At 34.3% G+C, this 26,648-nt stretch overlaps 2 protein-coding genes across 2 annotated transcripts in view; one reads left to right on the top strand and one right to left on the bottom strand.

The window, feature by feature from the left end:
- The window catches only part of LOC129758503 (oxysterol-binding protein-related protein 9), a 154,329-nt gene that overhangs the window by 86,767 nt on the left and 40,914 nt on the right, over positions 1–26,648 (bottom strand). The window lies entirely within an intron of this gene.
- On the top strand, positions 2,619–3,879 carry LOC129758504 (elongation of very long chain fatty acids protein 7-like). The gene is made up of 4 exons (XM_055756011.1): positions 2,619–2,975; positions 3,041–3,378; positions 3,436–3,575; positions 3,647–3,879. The coding sequence occupies exons 1-4, from the start codon at positions 2,806–2,808 to the stop codon at positions 3,860–3,862; spliced, it is 864 nt and encodes a 287-aa protein (XP_055611986.1). The 5' UTR covers positions 2,619–2,805; the 3' UTR covers positions 3,863–3,879.

Genomic DNA, 26,648 nt, shown 5'->3' with positions numbered 1-26,648 from the left:
CCGGAATCATGGACGTGAACTTTAGAAATGTTGGATGGGTAACATCAAATATTTATAATATAAAATATCAAAAAAGATTCAAGCAATACCTACAACAATAAAGCATTCATTTCGTTATCAGCATCAGCACAATCAATCAACAAACCACGCGGCGAGACGGCAGTTCCTCCTGCTGCTGGATTGGGTGGTAGATTTGGTGAGCGACAAAAAGAGAGCTAAAGGATTTGTTTCTCCCGCGGCTACGTGAGGGGTGCGAGATTTGTACACCAACCTGCTGAAAATGTGGGCCAAACTGGTTGAAATCTGACAGCTTTCAGTAAATTCGAAAAACGTTGCTACAAATTTTCAAAACACCACACAAAAAGTATGTCCATCGAAAGAGGAGATTCTAATGAATCTTTAGGTACATAAAAAGTGACCAATTTGAGTTCAAATTTTAGAGAAATCACGCTAACAAAATCCCGTAAACCCACCGACATGAGGGGGAGTTTGAAAAATGACAAAAAAGATGTGATTTTCATAACAATATACTGAACAACTGAAATTTTTGAGGAACCGACTATGTTCTACGAAAATAATAATTAAGTTAACGAAAAAAAACTAAAATTTGAATTCAGAGAATCGCTCCATTGGTAAGCGAGATACAGTAATGCAAAGCCGAAATTGGATGACTTTTTTGAAGTAAGAATTTTTTCTACCGGAAGTTCCGGGATAGCGGCCAAAACTTCCTTTGGACCACCAAAAACTTTTACATCCATGGATAGATTTATTCTTGACAATTCCAAATATTATAAAATCAGCGCAATATTTGGAACCTGTTACAAGTTATAAGCATTCTAAAAAGAGCTCTTTTTCGGGACTTTTTTCATTCGGAATCAGCTACAGGTGATCTCGTAAAATATTTCGACTTATTTTTTCGATATTGAGAAACTAGAATAAATTATCTATACAATGAATTAAAATTCATCGAAATCGGTCAATATTTGCGGCCAGGGGAACCTACGCAAACTCTCGGGTCATATAGACCCGAACAGCCTAATTACGGATTTTTTTGAGGGAGCACTTCCGGTGGTCACAGGAAGTTGCCTGGTACTACAGATTGTGTATTTCGTGATTCCCCAGGGAGGTTTTTAAAATCAAATTTTTGCGATTTTTTCTAGAAGAGTTATGATGATTTGAATGTGCGCTTCGGGTCATATTGACCCGAACGACTTTGGAAGGTTAAACCGATCTCACTCATCCTCTTTTTAAATATATTCGTTGGATTTTTGCTCATTTTTCAAGTTGTATTTCAGCATAACGTGTTTTTCTGAAAAAAAAAACTCCTAATGCAGATTTGAAAATCATCAATCCTGCACTAGTGTGTAATAATTCCATTTATAAGATAGATGTTAAGCATGAATTTTACTTTCCGAGATGTGAATTCAGTCAGTGTGATCTCAACGTATGAATCCACATCATAATTATGAAGTCGCAAGTTTATAAAATTGTTTTATTCTTTTCTGTTATTTCTTCATTCAGATTTAAAAGTCTATTTTTACCAGATATTCGTAAAGAAAGTGCTCCAACGATGCAAAATATAAAAAAACCTTGATTAGTTTGACCACTACAAAAATAACTATCAAGACTTAACGTATTAAAACTTCAGTTAAGCAGTGCACAATATGCGTCAGTTAAATAGTTCATGGTCAAGACATTTTTCCAAAGACATTTCTTTGTTCTACAAATGTATGAGCTGAGCTCAAAAATCGCATTTTTTCAAAGGAAATTTCCGAATTTTCCAGGCATTGTACTCATTGATTATAAAATCCCGACATTTTCGGGCTGTTCTTGAATGGTTTACCATCCTAAAACAAACTAGTTTATAAATTAATTTATGAGCAAAAGTATCGTCATGATGAAATCAATTACCTTCAAGATTTAATAGGTTAATGTATGAGTTAAAATATTCCATTAATAATTTTTTCCGGTTTTAATTCGAAATTCCTGATTTTATCCCGAGTTTCCCGGCCACCCTGGTATAGTTGTGAAACACGAAGAATATCAGAGGAAAATCTAATGCTGAGTTGGAATTCAAGATAGTGAATTCCTTAAAAATTATTATTTTTTTTTAAATATTCATATACATATTATATGATTATAAAACATTTAAGTGCCTACAATTATTGATCAATCACATTGAATCTCTGTTTTTAAAGTCTGAATGTTAATCCCTATTCTGAGTTCTAAACCAGAATTTGTGAAAGGGTTTACTGCTAGAACGAAACTTAATAGCGGTGAGGAAAATGAGCAAATCATTGGATTTTAAAAGGCTTTCAAACCTTGTTTAACCATTTTATTAGGAAAATATTTTCTCTACACTGACTCCCCTGCACTGACACTGAAAATTCATTCGACAAACATAGCCACGAAATTTGCGATGGGAGAACGAATTACTACACAATCACGAGCAAGCCTAGGACGAGCAAGTTGAGCCAAGAATTTGATAAACGGATTTAACGTGCTTGGGTCCCTTAAGGTAACACATACTAAGTGGTTGCGTGCCATTCATAAATCGTATCCTAGTACGCTTTCTTCGTGCGCTCCATGCGCGAGATTAAGCCTGTGGCACATCAAACATCTTCTCAGTCGTCGAACTCCACGGCTAGCGAGCGGATCGCCCATCGAGTGCAACAAGCAATTACCGAAAGCGCGACAAGCCGAATTCGAAAATATAAACAGTGCTTGCCATTGTGCCGGGAAAGTGTAGTTGGGGTTTTTTTCTGTTTCTGTGACAGTACGCTCTAGATTATAGATCCTTACACAATGGAGATGAACGTAACGAGTCGGTTTAGTGAGTTGGAAAATCTCTACACCCTGCTAGTGGAAAAGTTATCAGACCAAAGAACAGAACCATTGCCATTAGTTTATAGTCCTATGTGGCCAATTTCTATACTTTTGTTTTATTTTGGCTCCGTTTATGTTTGGGTTCCCAGGTATATTAATAAACAACTTTTGAATGAAGCCACACTTAATAATAATTTTGTTAATATTTTGCTAGGTTTATGAAAAACCGAAAACCCTTCGAGTTGAGAAACTTTATGATCGGCTATAATCTGTTCCAAGTGATCGCATGTTATCTACTGATCCGGCATTTCTTCAAACATGGATGGACATTTCGGTACCTTTACACCTGTAAGCTACCGGACTTTTCCAACGATTACGAAGCAATTGGTTTCATGTACGGCTCCTATTTCAATTATGTGATAAAAATGATTGAACTTATCGAGACAGTGTTATTCGCCCTACGAAAGAAACAAAGCCAAATCAGTTTCCTGCACGTGTATCACCACGCCTGTACTTTTGCAATAGCTTGGATTTTCGTTAAATATGTCGGAGGTAAAAAGGTTACGATTAATTCAAATCAAATCCATTGACGCCAATTATTCATTCTAGGGAGCATGTTGACCTATACTATTATAGTCAACTCGACAGTGCACATGTTCATGTATTCTTACTATTTGATTGCCATTTTCTCCAAACATTTGCCGTTCAAACTAAACCGCGTGAAGAAATTCATAACAGTGCTCCAAATTGTAAGTAGCTTGAAGACGCACGTTCTCAATTGTTTTATACTGATTTGTGGTTTCATTTCAACTTTCGACAGGTTCAGTTGATGAGCATCTTGGTCAACGTGGGATTTGCCATGCGTAGCAGCTGTTTGATACCGCCAGTTTACATTTGCATTTATCTACCTTACATGCTGATTCTATTGTCAATGTTTTTCAGTTTTTACTTCAAAACTTACACGATAAATAAGGCTCAGCGACTAGCTGGCATCAACAAACAAACGGGCGAAGAATTATTGAAAAAAGAAATATAGAATTGAATATTCCTCGTTTTTATGGTTTCATTTTGAAAGAAAATGTAAGTATTATTTTTAAGGATGACAAGTGATCCAAGAAAATCTGATTGTGATTTTGAAGACAACAATCTTTGAGTATAATGTTCATTCAAGTATAGCTTTAGGGGCAATTGATTTTTTTTACAAAAAAGAGTGCATTGGCCGTCGTTATGTTAGATTTAGAAACACCAAAATTAAGGAATTTTCAGTTTATTAAACTGCTTTGTTAGGTGAACAACTATTAAAAGTAAACTTACTTTGATGATTTTTTTATTACTAAGGACAATTAGCATACGTATACCGAGTTTGTACTGGTTAATTTCCATGACCTATTCTCATTTAAGATCCTAAGCTTTCCGAACTCATTCAGCATAACAATCCGTTGCTGTTTGAGTCAATGTGACTCCCAAACAAAATTGATATCATGAGTTTAGTCAAATATCATGCAATCCAGTGATAGATCCATTTCATGAATTCAACGAGCGAAATGGTTAGACCAAGTGGAGCATGATCTGGCGAATGTGGAATGTCCGAGAAATTGGAGAACGGTTGCTATGGACCGAGTGAGTTTTAGGAATTATGTTCGTCAAGTTGCCGTGAGACGGAATACTACAAAAATAAAATAAGGGATGAATTCGAGTGCTTACAAAGAATTTCAGGCTTCCCAAATTTTCATGAATGGTAAGAAATATTATTTTTTCTTGTGAAGAGCAATTAACAGAATGCAGGTAAGGTATTAGGGTAAGCATTAAAAATCTTTTTTTTTTATCATTTTATCTATAAAAGTTGAAAGGACGAGACTCCCAGCAGAAAATATTTGCTTCATTTTTTTACATTTAATAGAAATCATCCTGTTTTCGAAAAACGGTCAATTCCCCAAAAAATTGGCAACAAAATTTTCTCCCCCGCTTTAATGATTCAAAGGGATAACAAATCGTAGCTTGATGCATCCTTAAATGAAGCCTGTTTGAGCTGAAATTTCTCACAAGTCAGTTTTTAGGCAAATCTACAAGATACCTGTATGGTCGGTTTTGCTGGCGAATGGTAGACAATAGGCAACACGAGACCCCATAAACACAACTTTCGGAGTAAGGATATTGTTCGAGGAGGACCTGAGCACACTCGGAGTATTCGAATGACGAGTATTAAGAACTCTCTTTGGCAGCGCACAGTGAGTCAGGAACCACACTTTTGTGGTCTAAATTGACTGCAGGCCAGAGGATTGGTCGTAATTCATCGGTGTCTTCGACAAAGTTAATCGACAATGACAAGGAGAGAGAGTTGTGATTATGATCTAAATGCATGCAAATGTCGATGGGTTCTCGTGTGTTCTTTGCCAAATCTATATCTACATATATAAAAATGAATGTGTGTCTGCCTGTCTGTTCCCTATAGACTCGGAAACTACTGAACCGATAATCGTGAAACTTGGAATCTGAGGGTATTGAATGCCGGGGAAGGTTTCTATACTAGTTTGGCACCCCTCTCTCGTCTTGGAATGGGGAAGGGGGTCTCTCATATAGAAGTAATAAGTCTTCATAACTCGAGAACTGATCAAACAAATCATACCAAACTTGACATGGGTGGGTAATTGGGTACAAGGAATGTTTCTTAGAATATTTGGTATCCCTCCCTCCTTCCAGTGGGGAGATAGGTAGTGGGGAGGGGTTCTACTTTACAATTTTTTACATAACTGGAGAACTAATCAACCTAATGGAACCAAATTTGGCATGTAGTGAAATACGAGAAATAATTCTATGATTCTTTCAGACCCTTCTCTCCTTCCAGTGGAGGTACAGGAAGGGGAGGGAGGCCTTCAACCCATTTTATTGCATAACTTGAAAACTATTCGAGCAAATGAAACCAAATTTGGCTTGGAAGGGTATTTGGGCACGATAAATAGTTCTATGAATATTTAGTACCCCTACCTCCTTCCAGTGGGTAGATAGAAAGTGGGGAGAGGGCTCCTTTACAATTTTCAGCATTACTGGAAAACTTATCATGCAAATGAAACCAAATTTGGTGTGGAAAGGTGATCACGAGAAATGTTTCTATGATATTTCGAGAACCCTCCGTTCTTCCAGTTGGAAAATTTTAAGGGAGGAGGGTGCTCCCATACAATTTTTTACATCACTCGGGAACTTAATCAGCAAATGGAACGAAATTTGGCTTGGGAGGGTATTTGAGCACAAGAAATGTTTCTGTAAATATTTGGTACTACTGACTACTTCCAGTTGGGTGATAGGAAGGAGAAAGGTGGGCTCCTTTACAATTTTTCGCATAACTCGAGAACTAATCAAGCAAATGGAAACAACTTTGCCATGAGAAAGCATTTGGATACGTAAAATGGTTATATGGCGGCATCCATAAATTACGTAACGCAAAAAATGCAGTTTTTTGACCCCCTCCCCCCCGTATGTCACACATCGTAACGCTACGACGTACCCCCATTCGAAAATTACGTAACGCTGATAATTACCCCCCCCCCCCCTCCTATCTTCTAATGTTTTTAAATACTGATTTTCGAAGATCAAAAAAAGATTTTAACATAATTTTTTTAACGTTTTACAAAACGAAATTTATATCTATCCAAATCACTTCTTAGTACTCAATGATGATAACTTTTCGATAAAATAAATTCATTGTCTTAATCCGAGTTGCTCTGTGCTCGTTCACTGATGATTCATGATCCATTTACTTTAGTTTGTTTAAGGAGTATAACTTGTTATGCAAAATGTATTCCACTTAGTAGTATTCCTCGGAATAATCAAAATTGCATTTTTTTAACTCAATTGAGAAAAAAATAGTTACATTTCCGTCTTAAGTTTGAACTGAGTTCTTGGGAGTAAATGAACCTGATATTCGGTTTTCCAACGGTAATTTCACGGATATTCAATCCGCATTTGTCGGAGTCTATCTCAGATTCTTTAAAGGGGAAAGGTTACAAACCAGTTTCAATCATGTTGAAGCCTACAAATTTTAAGCAGATTTTGGTATGTTTATCATTCTGCGAAAATGGCATGACATCAAAATAGCTGCAATTAAGTAAACTGACATTTTTAAGATAAAAAATCGTTACTTAACGATGAGCATACCTCCCCCCCTCCCCCATGTCACAATTCGTAACGCTCGAGCTTACTCCCTCCCCCCCCTAAGAGCGTTACGTAATTTATGGATGCCCCCTATGCTTATTTGAGACTTCTTTCTCATTAGATTGGGGATACATTTAGGGAAGACGGAAGCTCACATACGATTTTTTTTTGCATAACCCAAGAACTTATTTAACAAATTGGACCAAATACGATATGGGAACAATCATACAATCGAGCAAAGGGAACCGAAGTGGGCATGGGAGTGTATTTGAATACACGGAATATTTGATCTTGATCCCCTCCTCCCAAGTAGGGGATAGGTAGGAAGAAATTTTATAGCATAACTCAACAACTAATAAAACAAACGAAACCAAATTTCGCATGAGAAAGTATTCGAGCACAAGAAATGTTTTTCCAGTGGTTGAGCACCCCTGTCTCCATTCAGTGGAACGATAAAAAGTGAGAAGACGGCCACTCATACATTTTTACACACAGTATTTCGATAACTAATCGAGAAAATGGAACCAAACTTGCATGGGAGCATATTTTTGTACGGTCAATGTTTCTTCGATGGTTTGAGGCCCCCTTCTCCTGCCAGAGGGTAGATATAAAGTGGGGAGAGAGTCACCCAAATTTTGAATAACTCGAGAACTTATCGAGAATGAAGCTATATATAACATGGGATCGTATTTGTATACACGAAGTGTTTTTCTGAGGTTATGGGATGATAAGGGGCTCACTCTCACAATTGGTTTAATAATTCGAGAATGAATAGGTAAAATTTTGTTACAAAAAATGTTTCTTCGATAGTTTGAGATCCTCTCCACATTAAAAAAGGACAGCAAAGATTCCATATATAATAAAATATTTTGTCATAAGTAATACGCTTATGAAGAAAAGAAATCCAGAGTCATGAAAAGGAACGAGTGCTAATCTATCAGAAGGTACCAAATTGGAAAATACAAGAAATATTTTTAGGATGATTTGGTTCCCCTAACGGTATAAGAAAGCAAAGAAAGTTTGTTTCGATAAATTTAAGAGCTCATCAAATAAATTCAACCAAATTTCACAGGGGAGAGTTAAAGAGTACGGGAAATGATTCTATGGTTATTAAAAACCAGTAGGGATAAAAGAGGTGAAAAGGAGTTGCACAGATTTTTTTTGTAAGCTTGAGCACTTATTTAGTATTCCAGTACGAAAAATGTTTATATTTTTTTAGGAGAGATTCCATACAGTACAGAGTCAGGAATGGGAGAGCTTTTATCGCATAGTTTTTAAAACAAATTTTCAAGCAATAGAAACCATATTTTATATGGAGGTTTTTTTAAAGATTCAAGACCTCTCCTTCTTTCAGAGGAAAAACGGGAAAAGGAAAGTATGTATAACTCGAAAACTTATCAAGCAAATGGGGCAATATGTGAAATGTAATGTTATTTGATTACGAAAAATGTTGTTATGGGAGTTCGTGGACCCTCCCCAAATTGCAGGGGAGGAAGGCAAATAAAAATGAGTTCTTAATATCAGATTTAAAACAATTATTGAAAAACATGTGATGTGAAAGCTCTCATTATGAAGGTATCGAAAATTTGTTTATAATGAAATTTATTGATTTTTATAAGGTGTAGCAAAGCACACCGGGTCAGCTAGTGACTTAATAAAGTTGGTTAATTTTCAATACAAATTCACACATCTATAGACCCTTTTCGAAGAAAACATCCGCATTTTTTATAGAAAATTCGAATTTCCATCGTTAAGTTATTAGATTAGTCTATTGCGATGCTTGAGTAAATAATTTAAAAATAAAAAAATATCAGTTTTAAGTAATTTTTAAAGTGTGAATTTGTTTCGAAAATTTACCAATTTTGATGAATCATTTGGAAAGGAACCCACGAGAATCTACCGACATTTTTACATGAGTTTAGATTAAGGTTGCCAGAATTTTTTCAACTCCCATCCGGGCCTAGCAATTCCGGGCATTTTTTCAAAAAAAACTGGCAAAATCCGGGCATGGATTTCAATTTTTCAATTCCAAAAACCGGGCAAAAACCGGGCAAAATATAAATGCAATTATACATAAAAGCAAAGAAAAAGGCAAAAAAAATGAAATTGATATTTTATTAATGTAATTGCAGACTTCCAAAAACTTGTTGGAACACTTAAATATTTAAAGGTTTATAAAAGTAAAACAGCGAAATTATTTGAAACAACCGTTGAAAATTTCCATACCGTTAATCGATTTTGCCGAAACTTACTCAAAAACTTTGATTTTTTTTGGTTTCTTTGTGAAAATTGTGAAAAAATCCGGGCAATATCCGGACTTTTTTCATGATATCTGGGCAACCGGGCCGGACCAGACTTTATCGAAACTTTGAATCAAACCCGGATAAAACCGGGCAATCTGGCAAGCTTAGTTTAGATTATAATCACAACTCTCACTCTTCGAAAAATGAGGTACGCCAAACTGCGACTAAGCAAATTATTGCAATTTAAATAATGTATAATAATAATAATATTTATTTAAGACTCAATGGTTAGATGGTCTTCGGGTCTGAGGTGAAAAATGTATAATTTTTACCTATTTTTTGCGATTATGAAAGTGAAAACCTCCAAACGATAAAGTTTTTCACTAGAATATTCCATTTAAGACTATTTCAATCGAGTACAGTGGAACTCGGAGGTAGAGTTTGAGGGTAAGGCAGGATACAATACAACATTTGCATACAAGTACTTGAGTTCAAAGCCAAAAATTTTTTTTTTACTTTTTTAGTGGTCAATATCCTATCTGATCGAGTTATAATCTTGATATAATGCTATCAAAGGGTTATATAATTTAGTCATTCTAACATGGACTTTTTGTTATAATTTGAGATTTTTTAACATTCTACGAGTACTAAATTATATCTTATTTAGATAGGAGAAAATTGAATATTAAAATATTTCATCTTGATATAATTTTTTTCTCTTTTCTCGATTAACCCCGTGATTAGTGTCACTTAGTGAAAAACGATTATATTTGGTTTGTTTAATAAATAGCCAATCATTCAATATAATCTGAACATAAAGATTTTATACAACCTTTAGGTACTTTGATGATGCCAATAAGAACCTATAATAAGTGTGCGAAATAATGTTTTATTGAAATGTGTCACCAATTTAAGATTTTTTTCGAGTGACACAATGAAAATTGCACTATCATGTGCCTTTACGCTATGAATCAAGGAAATTCTTGGTCCTGAAAGAAAAACAAAGACCATTTGTAGATTGTTTGATAATCGAATAACAATATAAACAATATAACAATATAATTCCTGTCCGGATTGACCTCCATGTTCCTATTCATCCTATTTTACGGTATCGCATTTTGTAATCAACAACTATGCAACTGTTTTGCAATTTTGGTCTTTCAAATATTTGAATATCTCAAAATTCCGAGACGATCATCATACAGCAATTATGATTGATTGCTCCGGTCAGTAAGATATTGATATTTGATCTATACAGACTGGCTGCTGGCTAATTGTGTATACCAAAGTAAGTGGTAAATATTAGCTTATCTTATGAAGGTATGCGGTATGCTATACAATTAGCATTGAAGAAAATTTGACAATTTGTAGATCGTATTCAGTGTGAGAAATTAAAATACATCGTACAAAGGCAAACTCCATTTATCGTCTGGCGGCGGCGTATCAATCAATTAATATCCATTTATTGAGCAGTATCTCATAGTTGATCTCGCCACCCACTAGCTCTCGCTATCAGTTAAATAAGCTTATTATTGGACCGGAATGAGCTTATTATTTCAGTTGACCCTGTATTGTTGCCGAGACAAATAAGCGTTTTTTACAACTACAAGCCCAGTAAAGCATAGAAACACGAAATGCAAAAACATTGCACAAATTACTTACAAATTTCGTTGCGGTAATGCAACCACATGCAACGATAAAGTGAATTAAATTGATCGTATGTCACAAATCACTCTCGATTTGCGTATTTGATCACAAACAAACTGCTATTACTACAACAACATACAACAATTACAGATAAATTCAACAAACTTGAAACTGAATGTAAAGGTAACAACAATCAACTTTCCTATCTGGCATTGAACACCGAGGTCTCATTTACTAAGAAAAGATTATTTCAGTCTGGCTAACAAACCGATTCTTGGGAATTTTCGATAGTTTGACAATAACTTAATTTCGCTGACAAGTGAACATCGTACAAACTTCAAACTATCAGTATCTATTTTAAAATAAAATTTGAAATAAAAAGTCACATATTTTAAAAGATCAATTTTAGTGCATTGAAAATATTCGTAAGCGGTTGTCATAATAAGCAAATGCATGTTTACGTCAAAGTTATCAACTAGAGATATTTTTTTAAACGAATTTCTTCACCTTTAGGCGCTTAGCAATTTCTATTACTAGCAATATTGGTAACGTTCAGCTGAATAATCTTATTATAGTCTACTTGAGATGGTAGTTCGAAAATCCTATGAAAATAAGCAACTTGTTGGAAGCTGTCCTATTGCGGTGCTCAAGCTGAAAGTCGAAACCCTAATGACGGTTTCTCGCCAAGATGTTTTATAAATGAGAGTGACAAAGGACATTTGACACGCTTTCACTGAAGCTGAAGGGCTGAATTATGATCGCTCAACATCGGAAGCCCGTTGTAGAAATGTAAACATTGTTGCTTTCAATTCACTGTCTGGGATTTGAATCGGTTTTCATATCGACAAATTTTCCGGTCTGTATAGTAATAAAGATATCATCTTTTTAATACCCATTTATCCAGATTTGATAACTTTGTTCTGAATCAAGTAGACTTAACAAGAACACGTATTACATTTTAAATTGAAACACCTGCAGCCTTTTTCCAAAACCCGTCTTCAAGTGGAATGGTTTGAATCGAATAAATCAATAAAATGTTTCCTGCCATAATGCTTACAGAGCCACGCAAAGAGTTCATGCCTTTGTCCTTGGTTAGAGTAAATTAAATTCAATTTCAATTAAACGCAACGAGGAAAGCGGAATCGCAAAACTGTTTGCCAAAAATTTGTTCCAATAAAACACCATCCAAAGTCACTCGGACAAAGTTTATGAGAGTCTAGGGAACATAAAAAAATATCATTGATAAAGTTCCTAGTTTGCGAAGTTGTACAATCGTTGTACAAAACTGTTCAATGGTACAATTTGGCGTCAATTTATGGTATCCTTGACATTTTCAGTTCTCAACATGCTACATATTCAAAAAAAAAAATGGCGTTCTTATTAAAAGGCCTTCACAGCTCAAAGATGCTTGGGAGCTTCTTCAGAGGTCTCGCAGAATCGCTTCTATTTAGCAATAATTAAAATTTAAAACCCATTGACAAAAATAAGGTTTGAAAAAAAAATATGAAAGAATGAATAATTGAAAACATACCTTCTTCACGTTTTGGAGAAATGAAGTAGTTTTTTGCTTGATAAAATTACTTCAAAGTTAAGACTTTTTGATGTAAGAGCGATTCGAACATAGTCTTAGGTATTCAATTGATTTCTGTTCATCGTTTTTATGTTCATTAGAGTGGGAAAGCCTTGTTTATTTTACAATTCGTTTATTTGAAACGGCTGAAACCATTTAGTTTAACGGAGCCGAGAGACTTTGAAAGCCCTTACAGCCTCTAACATCCAAAAAGACTACAGATGGGGTCTATTCTCAAATTGCATATGTGCTTCAGTATAAGATCGAAATAAAAGAATTGTTTCTGACAAACCTGGAAATTCTTCTGGTATCATAGAAATTTTACATTCAAAAGGATCTGCAATTCAACTAACAGTACGTGTATGTAATCTGAAAACCGCTTTTTGAGTTTGATAAGATGTATTACAATTGTATTCTTGATGCAAAAGTAATATTTTCGCAATTTTTCAAAAACAAAGCTAACCTTGAAAAAGAAGCTGTCTTGTTGTGTTCTACTTTCATTCTCAAATATTGCAGTTTTAATCCAATCACCGACACTATTTCATCCGCTTAAATCATGGGGTTTCGCCAAAATTGCCAAAGTATTTTGAAGCTATCGGACAGCAGAAATTGTAATTCTTCATGAAAATTTCACATCATGGATCCGCTTTTGGGCTTTTTAAGTACATCGAAAGAAAAAAACGTATCCATAAATTCGCGGGTCTTCAATAGTCGAAATCCATTTGGCCTGCAGGCCATAAGGTTTTTGAATCCTAAAGACTTCTTAACATTTTTTCACTTCATTTCAATTTTATGTACATTGAGCCCTGGCGGATGCATAATGCGAAATTTTCAAGAAAAAAAATCAAAATCTGCTGTGCGCTAGCTTCAAAATAAGCCCATTCTGGTGAAAATCTTGGCCGCCCATGGCTTTAATTATATTAACAGCCTTTCCTTGCAAACATTTGTTTAATATATTTATACTCTCAAAAATGACTGATATGCAACATGCAGCCCAGGATGCATCTACGAAAATACTTTTTTGATCAACCATAGAAGTTTTCCGTGAAAGAGAGAGCTATCTTACTTATGTATAAAATGTAGGCCAGTATATCCATCTTAAACGTTCTGAAATAATTCATCCAATAGTCGCGTGTTTAGTATATCTCTATTCCTCATATTCTTTGATAAAATTTACAATCTTGAAAGCATGTTATTTGAAATCGTCGTGATAAATAATTCACGAGGAATTTAAAAGTTTAAGTTGCAAAATTGATAACTGGTTTATAAAAAAGCAAAAATAAAACCTATACTTTTTACTCACAAAAAATTTCATTTTTACCCTCAAAAATATAATATACCATTCGGGGTAATTTACCCCGGGGTTTCCCGACCGCTAGGATAGATGAACTTAAATTCAATAAGTTTTACAATTAATACTAGGTATATGACTTCAAACGCTCAAAATATGTATAAAAGGATATTTATTTCGTGCAGTTTACTAGAAGCGGTTCAAGTGAAAATTGGTTATGCAAAGAAATTATACTCGTTGAAACCTCATGAATGGTTTGTTGTGTCTACGGGAAAGATATGTGATCAACAAATATACTAACATTCTCTTTGAAATTTAGTTGGATAGAATAAACTTTGCTCTGCTCACAGGAAACAGGCAAAACGGTGTCACTGTGATAGAGCCTGAGATTTTTTTGTATTGACATTGGAACGAGAGTTTTTGTTTTGCTCGAAAGACATTATTGTTACATTTTGGAAATTAAAAACTTTGTAATTTTTCATTTTATTTTACATTTTTTTGAGTTTAAACCATTTAATGCATGACTATTTTAAAATGAGAATAGCAGTTATCGATTCGGTGAAATAATAACATTTTAAGTCGAATAACGCAACTGAATAGGCAGTGTTCTGTACAATAGCGCAAATCCACTAATCGCTAGTTAGACTGCAAACTTTTTGTTAGCAGTTTAATCTTGGCGTATGTTTGGTTCCGCTAATTGAAGATCGCTAACCTCCATATAATTGCATTGATCTCTCGAATTTTTACTGATAGATTTTCTTTTTTTGTCATTTATAAAGTTAAGGTGATTTGGGTATCATTCTGACCCCAAGTTGCGCTGCTAGCTAAAATCGCCACCTCTAATGGTCTTAATAGAGGAATGCGTACCACAGTTGCCGAAATCACAGAAAAATCTATAATTTCACAGAATTTTAAATAAATTCCAGAATCATTCATCCAGAATCTGAACATAGAATTTTAGACATGTTTACAGATTTCACTGAATTTTTAAATATTGTACATAATTCAAAAATTAGGGGAGAGTGAAGTATCGTGGTCCATGGAGAAACGTGGGCCACTCTTTGTTTCTTGGGTTACCTATATTTTGGTGTTTTGGTTTTTTTTACACATTTATAACTTTAAATACATCTTCTCTGTCTGTTAAGTTTTCTTATGCCAAATGAAGAGTTATGAAAACTGTTCTGTTAATTTTATTTAATACTATAGAGACGAACATAAATCCTATAAAAGGAATTTTGCCAAAACGTTCGCGAGCCAGGTCTTCGAAACAATTATATCTTTCAGAACTTTTTCTTTCTATTTCCTGACCTGAAACTGCTTAAAAATAACGATTACAGTTTTGGGTTAACTCATAAAATTTGCATAGAATTTGGTCATTTTGGATTTGGTGGCCCGCAATTCTCCGTCAGAAATCGGGGAAACAAATTTATTAAAATATGAATAAAATTGCAAAATCATGCGCTAAACATTTAAACCAATGCCACTTATCATTTTTAATTTATCTTTTATAATCAAGAAGTTATGGAGCAAAGAAAAAAAATACCCTACTCTCTCCTATTAATTTTTTTTAACAATTTTTGATTTTCACCGTATTTTGGAAAACCATGATAGGATATTTAATTTCAATTTATTTTTCTCAAGTGAAATGTAAAAACAGTCCTAATTTTTATGACTATTTTATGAATTTAAAGCTATTTCCATCACAGAATTTCTGAGTCAAATCACAGAAAGCCAGAATTTTTTTTCGCAAAAACACAATTTTTTTCTCCCTGCAACCTTGATGCGTACTAGAGTCAGAGGAAATGTGTATTTTCGGTCATGTTGTCCCTCTTCTAGCACTTCTTTTCGCGACATTTACAGAAGTAATATATAGGGGAGAATGAGGATACTTGATCCCTGGGGATACTTGATTCCTTAGCTATATCTCGAAACTGGAATGTCTTACAAAGATCAAATGTTCTAGAAAAATGTGCCGAAATGAGCAAAATAACAATGCTTGTAGTTTTAAAATTTTTAAGAAAATAATTGTTTGAGTAATTAAACTTTGTTTGAAAAATTTCACAAAATGTAACTTGAAGATCTTTTCTCATCACTTTAAAATGTTCCTTACATGGGAAAATTATGAAAAAAAATATTTGCTCCAATGTATAATCGTTCGAGCGTAAAATGAACTTCATAATGCCATATTTTCAAAGTAATGGAAAACTCTCAACTTTTTCAGAAAAAGTTTTCTAAAATGTTGATTATGGGTACAATTGATCCCCTAGAGTTGGGTACAATTGATCCCCCTTCCAAACGGCATATTCTTCTTCTGAATTGATCGTTATGATTGCTGATTACGAAATTACTAATATTTATCCAAAAACTAATATTTATCAACCAATTGTCTGAAGAAAAGAGCAAAAATAATTAATTTTTTCTTAGTTATAAAAAATAGCGCCTTTAAGTATGCAATGTTATTAGCGCTGAGATAAAGTTATAGATTTTTTTCTTATGTCTGCTATAAATTGTGAAATGAGAACAAACATGACCAAAATAGTCAATCAACATTTTATCTTGAGGTTTTATTTGATTTTTATACAAGGATTAGGACTTCCTGAATAAAAGATCAAGTCTCCTTCAATAGGGGATCAAGTCTCCCCTAACTTCAGAAAAATCGCATTTTTTTTACTCAAACGAAAATGCTTCTAGTTCATCAACGAGTTCAAGTATCGTTCTAATTTTTGGAGCATAGGAACTTGAAGTTACAAGCTGTCAGAAAATGTCAAAGACGGCGAGTTGCTAAATTTTTCCAAAAAGATATGGTGAAAATAAGAAAAGGGGATCAAGTATCCCCACTCTCCCCTACAATATGTGAATGGCGTTAAACAATACAAAACTATTTCAAGCATTCTTTAATCAGCTTTTTGCTTTAAAGTGGTTGAGACATTTTTTTTTCACAATACCGTTTTTTACTGATTTTACAGATCAGTTCGTATGAAATTTAAAAAAAAAACGAATGAATGAGAACAGTTCGATCTTTCGAACTTCGTTCGAACGAACAAAACGTTGCATTGCCGTTTTCGTTCGAACGTATTTTTTCTATGGGCTGACAAACGCGAGTCTGACACTGCGAATCATGACCGATTAAATCAATTATTGAAATTAAAACCGGTTGTTGGATAGAAAATTGGTTCAGAATAACCAAATAAATGTGAGCCAGTAACACAAAATCAAATGCTTCAAAATAACTCGAGTTGGAATAAAAAATAACTCGAGTTGGAATTTTGGAATAACGAGTTCCAAAAAACAAGGTTTCAGAAAGTAAATTTTCGGGCAATATTTTTTTTAATAGCACCAGATCTCCACGTTTAGAGTATTTCTGATTTAAAAAACGAACACACACATATAGGATCTCAGTGAAACTTCATGTTTCTTTGAAGAGATCTAAATTCTACTTAAAACTAAAGCGTACATCTTTCAAGGATACAATGGCTAACATCTTACAAATGCTAACACCACCAGCCCACAGAAAGAGTACTTTGTATGCCGTGACAGAGACTTGATCTCATGACCTCTGGCTCAGAAGACTCATACGCTATCCTCTAGGCCACGGTCGGCGGCTCATTTTCTTTTTTTTTGGCTTTTCAATATCTCTAATAAAACAGAATAAATCCGCCAATTTTCCTCAAAAACAGGGTATCCGAAACGAACCTGACTTGTCTCGATTTTTTTCCTGAATACCCGGACAAGTCTGGATAAAACCGGTGAATCTGATATGCTTAAGCTTATCCTCAAAGTTAACCGAATGATCCGAACAACTTCAATTTTGAGGAAAAAATTACGAAATTTTTTTGAGGAAAAAATTACGATTTCGTACAGAAAAAGCTGCTTTCAGATGTTGTAAGTAGATTCAAGTACAGTTTGGCATAATGTTTCACTGTAAAAATATGGTATTGAACTAGAAGTAAATAGACCAAAATATCACAAATAGTTTAAAGTTTATTGTCTGAAAGTTTGAAAAGAATCAATCAACTAGATACGTAATTTTTATGTGATGGCATTTGATGTGGGACACCCTTTTTAGTTAATAAGAAAATTTCATAAATTGAAAAGTTAGTCAATAAATCAACTGAGATCAATTATTTGAAAAAAAAAGTTCTTACTGATTGAATATTGATTAAATTGAGGACAACCTAGATTTTACAAAGGTTGAAAAAGTGAAAACCAATAAGGGTTGCCATTCAATAATTTGTCAAACGACTTGCCGGGATGAAAATAATAATTATTGTAAGAGTACTTTAACATGAAATAATAATTCTTTCCGAAGAAAATCATGAGTTTATAACAATTCCCTAATATCGTCATAAGATTTAATTTCTAAGGTTATCGAAAAAACGAAAAAAACATTGACTAGTGAATGTTACCAGTACTCAAAGTTTAAAGTGGTTTGGCATTCTGGTTATTCCAATTACATCTAACGTGGACTCTGCAGATAATTACCTTCTTCATTGGAATTTCAGTCCGCCGAAAACAAATAAATCTCTAAGTGAGTTAGGAAGCACCATGGTCGTAAGTAGGGAAAATACCCTTTTACTGTCCCTGAACTTGTAATTTTTTTTGTTTTGATAAACCCAGTATGTAAAATACTACCTGCTACGCATCGCATAGTGTCGTCACTCCCTGGTGAGGTCAATGGCAGACGCCGTCGCAGCCGGAAAATATTTAATTGCGTTGATTCGAGTTCTAATGCTTCTTGGGTAGCGACATGCGTCAAATTCTGCTGGTTCACTCTTTGCATTAAAAACAAAACTTCTATAGCAAAACATGTACTTGTTGTTGTTAAACGTTTGTTTATAAATATGTCGCATCATTGCTGGTTATGTTTTAGTTTGAATTACAACTTTAAAATTTCGTATAAAAAAACGACAACACAAGTTTTTCTTTGTCACGATTAATGTTTTCATCATAAAAAGACGTTTGTAAATTTCATTAATCGATCGCATAAAAACTTCCCCAAGGAAATTGGGATTTCATTTTGAAAAACTACTGCTTAAACAGATAAAGAAAGACATAATATCAAAAGCGCAAATACTCTCTTCTTCCTAAAGTGGTTTACGTCTAGGTCACACGAATTAGAATTCTTTGGCATTATTTTGGAGACAGGGGCATGAATCGGTTCTCGATTGTCTACCCAAAAGCGCAACCCATTTGTGTCAATAGAACCGGCAGCTGGTTTTGTGCTGCCTCGCAAGCATATTTAGAAATGTGTCAAAGTGGAAAACCAGTTATCAGGAATACAAAACAACCAACTGAGCTTTTGAGATGCCCTTAGCGGAAAACGAAAAGTATTACCACATAATACCCGGTAGGGAAAGAGGCAACCGGCACTCGCACACAGCATCACAACACCACGTACCTATTATGTAGTAGTGTGCAATAAAGAGCGAAATTGTTCAAAAGAAAGTGAAAACAGGGTCAGTGCATCCGCGAGCCAGTCGTCGAGTCAACGGTAAGGGCGCGGTAATTATGAAGTTTTGTTTATCCTTTGAACTCTGTGAAATTTCTCCGGCCAAGATGATGGTCAGGTGAAGCGATAAATCAGCGCCGGATTCGCCGGAGGTGTTCAATGTTGCACTGCAGCAGTGAAAAGTAGTTTTACACAAATTTTTGTCAAACAAAAACATTGATATTTTGGATTACACGGATCAAAACATTTTTTGTGTGTTGCGATTATACCTAGTCGGTTTTTTAACATCTTTATGTCATTCGCGACTTATATCAATGATGAAGTTGGCGGACAGTCATTGAAAAACTTATCCGGTAGAATCAAATTTCAGAACCAGCCTTCAGAATCGGAATTCAGAATCAGAATTCAGAATAAAAATTCTGAATCAGATTTCACAATTAAGAATCAGGATTCAAATCTAAATTCATAATTACAATTCAGAAACAGAATTCAGAAACAGAATTCAGAATTGGAATTCAAAACTCATACCTAATCAGAATTTGATGCATTATTTCAGCTTTATAAAGGAATCTATTGATGTTTTGTAGTTGTGGAATGTGAGATACACAATTACACAATTGTTGGAAGAGACATGAAAATTGAATGATGGTCCTTGTTGTATTCAAAATATTCTAAGATATGAAAAACCATTTTAATTGCTAGGACTTGCTTATCTATCAAGATATTTTTTTCGCATATATTTTCGTAAAATTTATTATCCTATCTTTTTTCAAAACGGACTAAAAATGAAATGAAACAGTATTGAATAGTTTGTAAAGTGCGAATAAGAAATTTCTCCTAAACGTCTCGTTGCAATCCACTATCAACTAAATTGGAATATTTAGTATTAACCAATGCAAAGCTTTTTTGCATATTCTGCTTTTATTAATATAATTCCAGCTATTCTATATGTGCTAGTCAAGTTGAGTCTGCGTTTAGTCTTTTTGGGGCAAGGAAGAATCGAGTTATATCAATGCTTGTTGGCATTAAAAGCAAAGAAAATTAATTTTATGTGAGCTCCTTTCAAATCAGCAAGAGATTTTTCAATACTATAAAGTGGCAGCTTGCTAAAGTCCGGCCAGAACTTCATCGGACCTTTGTGGGACCGAATGAATGGCAAAACCCTCTTCTGGAGACATTCTTCTTTGTAAACATTTCCATTCATTGTGTCCCCAGTGATGGAAATCTTAGTCTTTTTCCCACAACTACAGATCCCTTGCCAAATCATCAACTTACGAGCAAACTTATCTGCGAAAACAAACTTGAATCTACCCGCAACATTCCCTTTACGTTCGCAAGATAAAATTTGTTACCGGGTATTTGTCCAAAATCTATTTTGACGTCAGTTTCGTCGTCCATCAAAATGCATCCGTTGTACTTGGTCAACACCTTCTCGTTCAACCTCCTTGCCCTGGTTTTGGCAACCACGTTTTGTTTCAGCGTCCTGTTGGGGTGTTTGCTTGCATGATACGACCGCAAGCTTTCTCGCAAACAAATTCGTCGAGCTGTACTGTGGTTCGTCTTGAACTTTTTCGCCAAATCACGCGAGGAGATTCCAGGATTATTGTGAACTGATCGAATTACCTTTGCTCGCAGCTTCCGGTTATATGTTCCACTTTCACGCCTGGTTTGTTTTGCTCGATCCACCGCAAGGGTCTCCCGGTAATGTTGCAGCACCGAATTTACAATCGATTTTGGATATTTCAGGAATTTAGCGATCTTTACCCCTGACCACGTCGGTTTCTCTACGTGAGTGTGAAGAATTTTCTCTCAACTTTCGCCTTCCATCGTCGATAACTTTTGACTGAGTGCTTCAATCTTGATGAAATTTTCACCACTAAGTAAACAAACCATCCGGATCAAAACACTGTCAATAGGGGCGCTGCAGTAAATGAAAAGATGCGACCAGATTCTATGTGAAACAGACTTTAAAGCATGTATATATTTTCTATCAACCTTTTCTCTAATTTTCCTCTATTTATTGACGAAGTGGCCGGCGCCGTTATTGATATTGAAAGAAAGAGAGCATTGGTTTTGTCCATTGTGAATGTGCTGTCAATCCCAGGCATCGTTCATTTGACATCTGGACAAAATTGATAGACTCGGTCAATCACGGCGTAGCAAGTCATTGGCGATGTGGAATTCGTTCTACTGAGCCACGCCCGTGACCATGGAATTTTAAATACATGAAAATTCCGATCATAAAAAAACAACATCAAAAAGTTTACAAAACTTATTATGCATTATTATTGATTATTGATTTTAAACCATTTTTCTTATTGCATTTCAAGTTCAATGATTTAAGGTGGATGTGAGCTAAAGCTAAGCTAATTGTATCATACACTAAACAACTTCAATACTTATATTGGATTTTTGTTGTAGTTGTAAAAGAGCCGATGATAATTTATCTGCACTCAAAATCCACAGCAGAAAGCATGGGACAGAAGTAGAATTAGGTACCTATCACAATTCAGAATGCGAAAAATTCAGAATATAAATTCAATTCAATAGTAATAAAAGTTTAAAATGCTAATTATTTCTTGAAAGCAGTGAACCTAATCGAAATATGCTAATATTTTGTAATTTAAATTTTTTTTTGGAATTTCTTTATTTGAAACGACCTTGGCAAGTTTGAACATTTACGGTTAACAAAAAGAAAGTTATTATGAACTTTATTAACGAAATACATCGTAATTCAAAAAGGTTCAGCCAAGATGGATTAGCTATTTGTTCGTTTAACCAAAGTTTCAAATCGTAAATTTTTGACACTTTTGACATTTTTTATTCCGGTTTGAAAACCTACAAATTTAACGGCAAGGTTGCCGAAAATATTCTGTGTTTTTACGAAAAAAAACTCTGAATTTCTGTGATTGGTTTTCGTGGAAAAAATTTCATGTGCTCTCAAATCCTTATTTCAAATGTTTATTTATCCTGTCTTTCTGGAATGCGGTCGGCAGATCATACTTATCGAGGATTAAAACTTTCGAAGTCATCTATTCATGTTTGGTATCCGGAAAACGTTAAAGCTAAGTATTCTCATTTTTTTTAATAGTCAGTTAGTCAAAACTGTAAATCAACCTTAAATACTACAATGTTTTAAATGCGGAAAGCTATTCACAAATATTTTTGTCAAATTAAAAATGTAACAATAAAACATTTCGTTGTTTTGATGAAATGATTTTCAATGTTTTCAAACCAATCGTTATTCAAATTATATTTTCAACGAAATTGGTTCTTTTTAATGTTTAAAACATGGATTGACTTATTAAATAACTTCTTTTGACATTTCTCTTAAATTTTTTCCTTATTCAAATGTTCAAAATTTTGAAGACTCATCGATACTCTTTTATATCATGATTAAATCATAAACAGGGAACACGTTAAATCCTAATATTTCTGATCAAATGCGGAAAGTCGTTACCTGAATTTTTCAATTGAAATTGTTTTAAATAATCAACATTTAATGTTTTTATATGTGATCACATTCTCTCCATTTCTCTAGAAAAAAGTGGTAAATATGGTTCTATTCATCATTTTAGTTATTACAATCTTTTTCGGAATTTTTCTCCAAAATACTTAAACTGTTACATTTTTATTGGTTTTTAAATCCCTACGAAACATGATTTAAAACATCAGTTTGAATATCATTTCGAAATTTTCATATAATTGGAAAACAACTATTAGAGATATGAAAATGGAAATCAACTTTATAGATTGACTTCTAATGTGTTTTAGTCATTATCACCTTTCAAAAATGTTGTTTTTTACCTGGTTAAAATGTTTTAATAAATATAAATTATATTTCAGGAGAAAAAGCTATCAGTATAACACTAGTCAAAAATGTTTTCTTATTATTTCTTTTCCCCCACATTCCCTACAAAATTTTTTTGCAAGAATGCAGAGGTGACCTCGGTCCTTAAGCACAAAGTTGTTCTTTTATCCCTTTCTCATTTTTTCTATCCTATAAATTGACTACTAGGACGTGGCCGGCGCCGTTATTGATGTTTAAAGAGAGAGCATCAGTTTTGTGCATTGAGAATGTGTAGCCAATCCCAGGTTCCGTTAATTTGACCTCTGAGTAAAATTGATGGCCTCGGTCAATCACGGAGTAGCAACCATTGGCGATGTGGAACTTGTTCTACTGAGCCACGCCTGCGAACTTGGAATCCGAAATGTATTGACTTGTATTTAATCCAAATTAAGGAACCAATCACAGAGTATACTATAATTCCTATAAATTCTTCATCCAGATATCTTAAGGAGCATTTCGGGTTCAATGATTCAAGGTGGATGTGAGTAGTCAATCAAGCTAAGCTAAGCTAAGCTAAAAATTCTGAATTTCTGTGATTCTACCCAAAAATTCTGTGATGTTATTTGTGATGTTTATTTTAAATATTTTGATTCAAATGTCATTAAACATATTTTTATTCCGTACCCTAAGTTGCAATGGGTTAACGGCTGCGGTGTGTATGTTTGTGAAAATGATGGATCAACCCATCATTTTCCTGACAGTGTCGTTACACACAATCTTGTTAAACATGGTGTCATAATATGGCCTAAATTAGAAGAGGAGCTGGACATCTTTATTTAGTTTAAATTCAGCAGTAGGTTCAAAGATGTCTATTTTTTTTTCATGATCCATGTTGATAAGATGAATGGGAGTTGAAACACTTGCCCTCCCTTCCGCAGAACAATCGCAACATTTGGTAGTGAAAGTATCACAATTTACCATAATAAAAGTTGATACTTTCAATAGGGCATAATTCGTTTGGTTAGGTAGTTAGATGGTTTAGTCTTGTAGAATTAAAAATAGAGAAAACGTGTGAAAAGTATTACGATGTTAGGTAAAGGTTATGGTATTCGCCTCCCCAATGCTCTAGTAAGTGTGTATTTGCGGTTTATGAATTTCGTTGGCTTATTCTTAAATCAAGCATTTTACAAGAACTAGAGGCTCATTGGATGGGAATGCTGTTGTTGGAAAATGTTATATTTCATTTGGTAAAGCGTTTTTTTTTGCTTTTTATTTAATTATTCATTTTTAGCAAATCTTTACGTTTTTCGGTTTAGTTTGAAATTCATCTATGGAAGTATATATTAGAATGTACGGTTTTGAAGAATAACAATGAGTAGGTAGTCCTAATTACTGATTTCGAGCATTTTACAATAGGCATGCGGTATATTTTAATAGAACCCCTATGTAGATTTTTTGTAAATTATGATGGATTTTAACATTCAACTATGTGAGGTAGGTAGGGTACGGTAAGATGTGCTCTTATATCCATATTCTGGTAAATTTTCATGATTTTGTGATGTTGTGATAGGAATAAGGTAGCTTACTTCTACTATTAATTTGAGCTAGAATTTTTATTAGTTTGAAATAGGCTTGCTCCAAAAAGCAAAACAAACTCTCACATCCATATTTTGGTAAAATAGTATGATTAGCAATGAAATGGAAAAACTCTAAAAAGAAAAACAAAAATTTCAAAATTTAGAAAATGAAAGGCAAAAAATTAGGGAAAAACAGCAAATAACACTTCAATTACTTCATGCAAGAACTAATTCCTTCCTTTATATTTCTCTTTCCTCTCCTTTTCTCTTTCTTTTATTTTCATATACCCCTGCGCATACGATTCGGAGTCATATGATGACTGGACCCCGAGACAACTATCACGAAACCCATCACACATACCAGTGGAATTGGGGCGGAGACACGAAGCAGACGTTCAACAGACGACGACGAAGGAAGGAAAAACATATAAGATAAGTTAAAATGATTCCTTTAATAACACAAAAATTAAATGTAGTTAGATGCGTGGGGAGTATGTAGAGGCCAGTCTCGAACCCGCCCATGTCCTTCCTCCAACTGGTATCGGGAGGGGTTGGTTTATTATCTTGAACTGCATTTTATCCATATTCCATGGATATAATGAAGTGCTTGATGGTTTAACCAACGTCTCAAGATCGCTTACTATTCTACGCTGCCTTCTCTAAACTTTAAATTTTCTTCTCCAAATTATTCAAATTTTCATTTCCAGCGTCAGCTCCCCGAGCTATTTAAACGCCATAAAAAAAAAAAATTTCATTAAACATATTTTTATTATTTTTGAAATTTTTCTTGAGAAAAATCTATTAACATGTACCAATTTTATCATTTTTTGCTAATTCAAAGTAAGAAATTTGAAATTTATATTGACTTAAAAATATATTATTAAGGAAATATGTGCAAAATTTAAAAAAATATGTGAAATCTCTGAATTTCACATATTTTTCACCGTCAGTTTGCTTGCATCGCTTATTTATTTATTTATTTTTTTATTTATTTACTATTGATAGATCCTAGACTTCAGCCTTTTATCTTTAGTGGTGTTTACAATATATTTATGAAAAAAACTAACTTAAGTCTATTTTTGATTTGTTCTCTGGACATATTCAGTTTTATTACGTTCTGGCCAGCCAAGGTTTCTCAAGGGGTACCTTAGAAATCGTTTTTGAACTCTTTGGATTCTATTCTTATGAACATTGTAGTACCTATGGCTGCCACACAATAGTTAGAATAGAACAATCCACTTAAGTACTAAATACACAAATAATTCAACAAATATCCAATGCAGCCGAACGCAATAGCTTCATATGAACTGGCATAAATATTTGTCTGTAAATAAGGAGAAAAAAATGTCTTCCACAACTAGGCCTCCCCGCATTGTTTGGCTGGCAACTTTTAGCCCAATAAGCCTAGCTACATCAGCCACTCGACCACTTCAGCGTTAAAGAATCATATTTAGGTGATGGTCATGTCCTCAAAAGATTGTTTGATGTAAATTGTAAAGTTAAAAGGACCCTGTTTTGAAACTATGCATTGGTTTTGAATTTTCAGAAGTACTCTATAAATATGAAGTTGTCCCGCTTAACATATTTAGGATGTAGTTCATTTAAGCATTAATTCTAAGTTTAAATAATTGACTGTGAATGCTACCTAGCTTTTACCACACAATCAAATTGAACTACAATTAATTTACGACAAATTAAAGTCTGATGGAGTATGGATGTTTCAGGCTCGGAATCGATAATTCAGGGCGTGCAATTAATAATTCTGCTCGATTGACGGATGTGAAATTCCGATGATCAGAACAATTCTCGGTTTGAGGTTTTTGAATTAAAATTTGGCACAAATAGAGAGAGACTTCATAATTCCGCTGTCAAGTCAGTTCTAAAACGTTCGGGTGTCTTCTTTGAATGCTAATTCGAATGGCTCTCGATATGCACGTGCTGTGTTTGATGCGTGCTTTTCAGCGAGCAGCTGACGTAGTCACACGATTGATGGGCCCAAGAAGCAGCAGCAGCAGGATTCCCGCGGGAGAAAAAGTCCGATCACATACCGCTCACTTAGGCCGCAATCTACTTGCGTTTGCGCCGTCGTTGGTCGTCGCGTCGCTT

This window comes from Uranotaenia lowii, chromosome 3 (assembly GCF_029784155.1).
Source record: "Uranotaenia lowii strain MFRU-FL chromosome 3, ASM2978415v1, whole genome shotgun sequence".
In the NCBI taxonomy this organism is placed as follows: domain Eukaryota; kingdom Metazoa; phylum Arthropoda; class Insecta; order Diptera; family Culicidae; genus Uranotaenia; species Uranotaenia lowii.
This window is presented reverse-complemented; position numbering and strand designations above follow the sequence as displayed.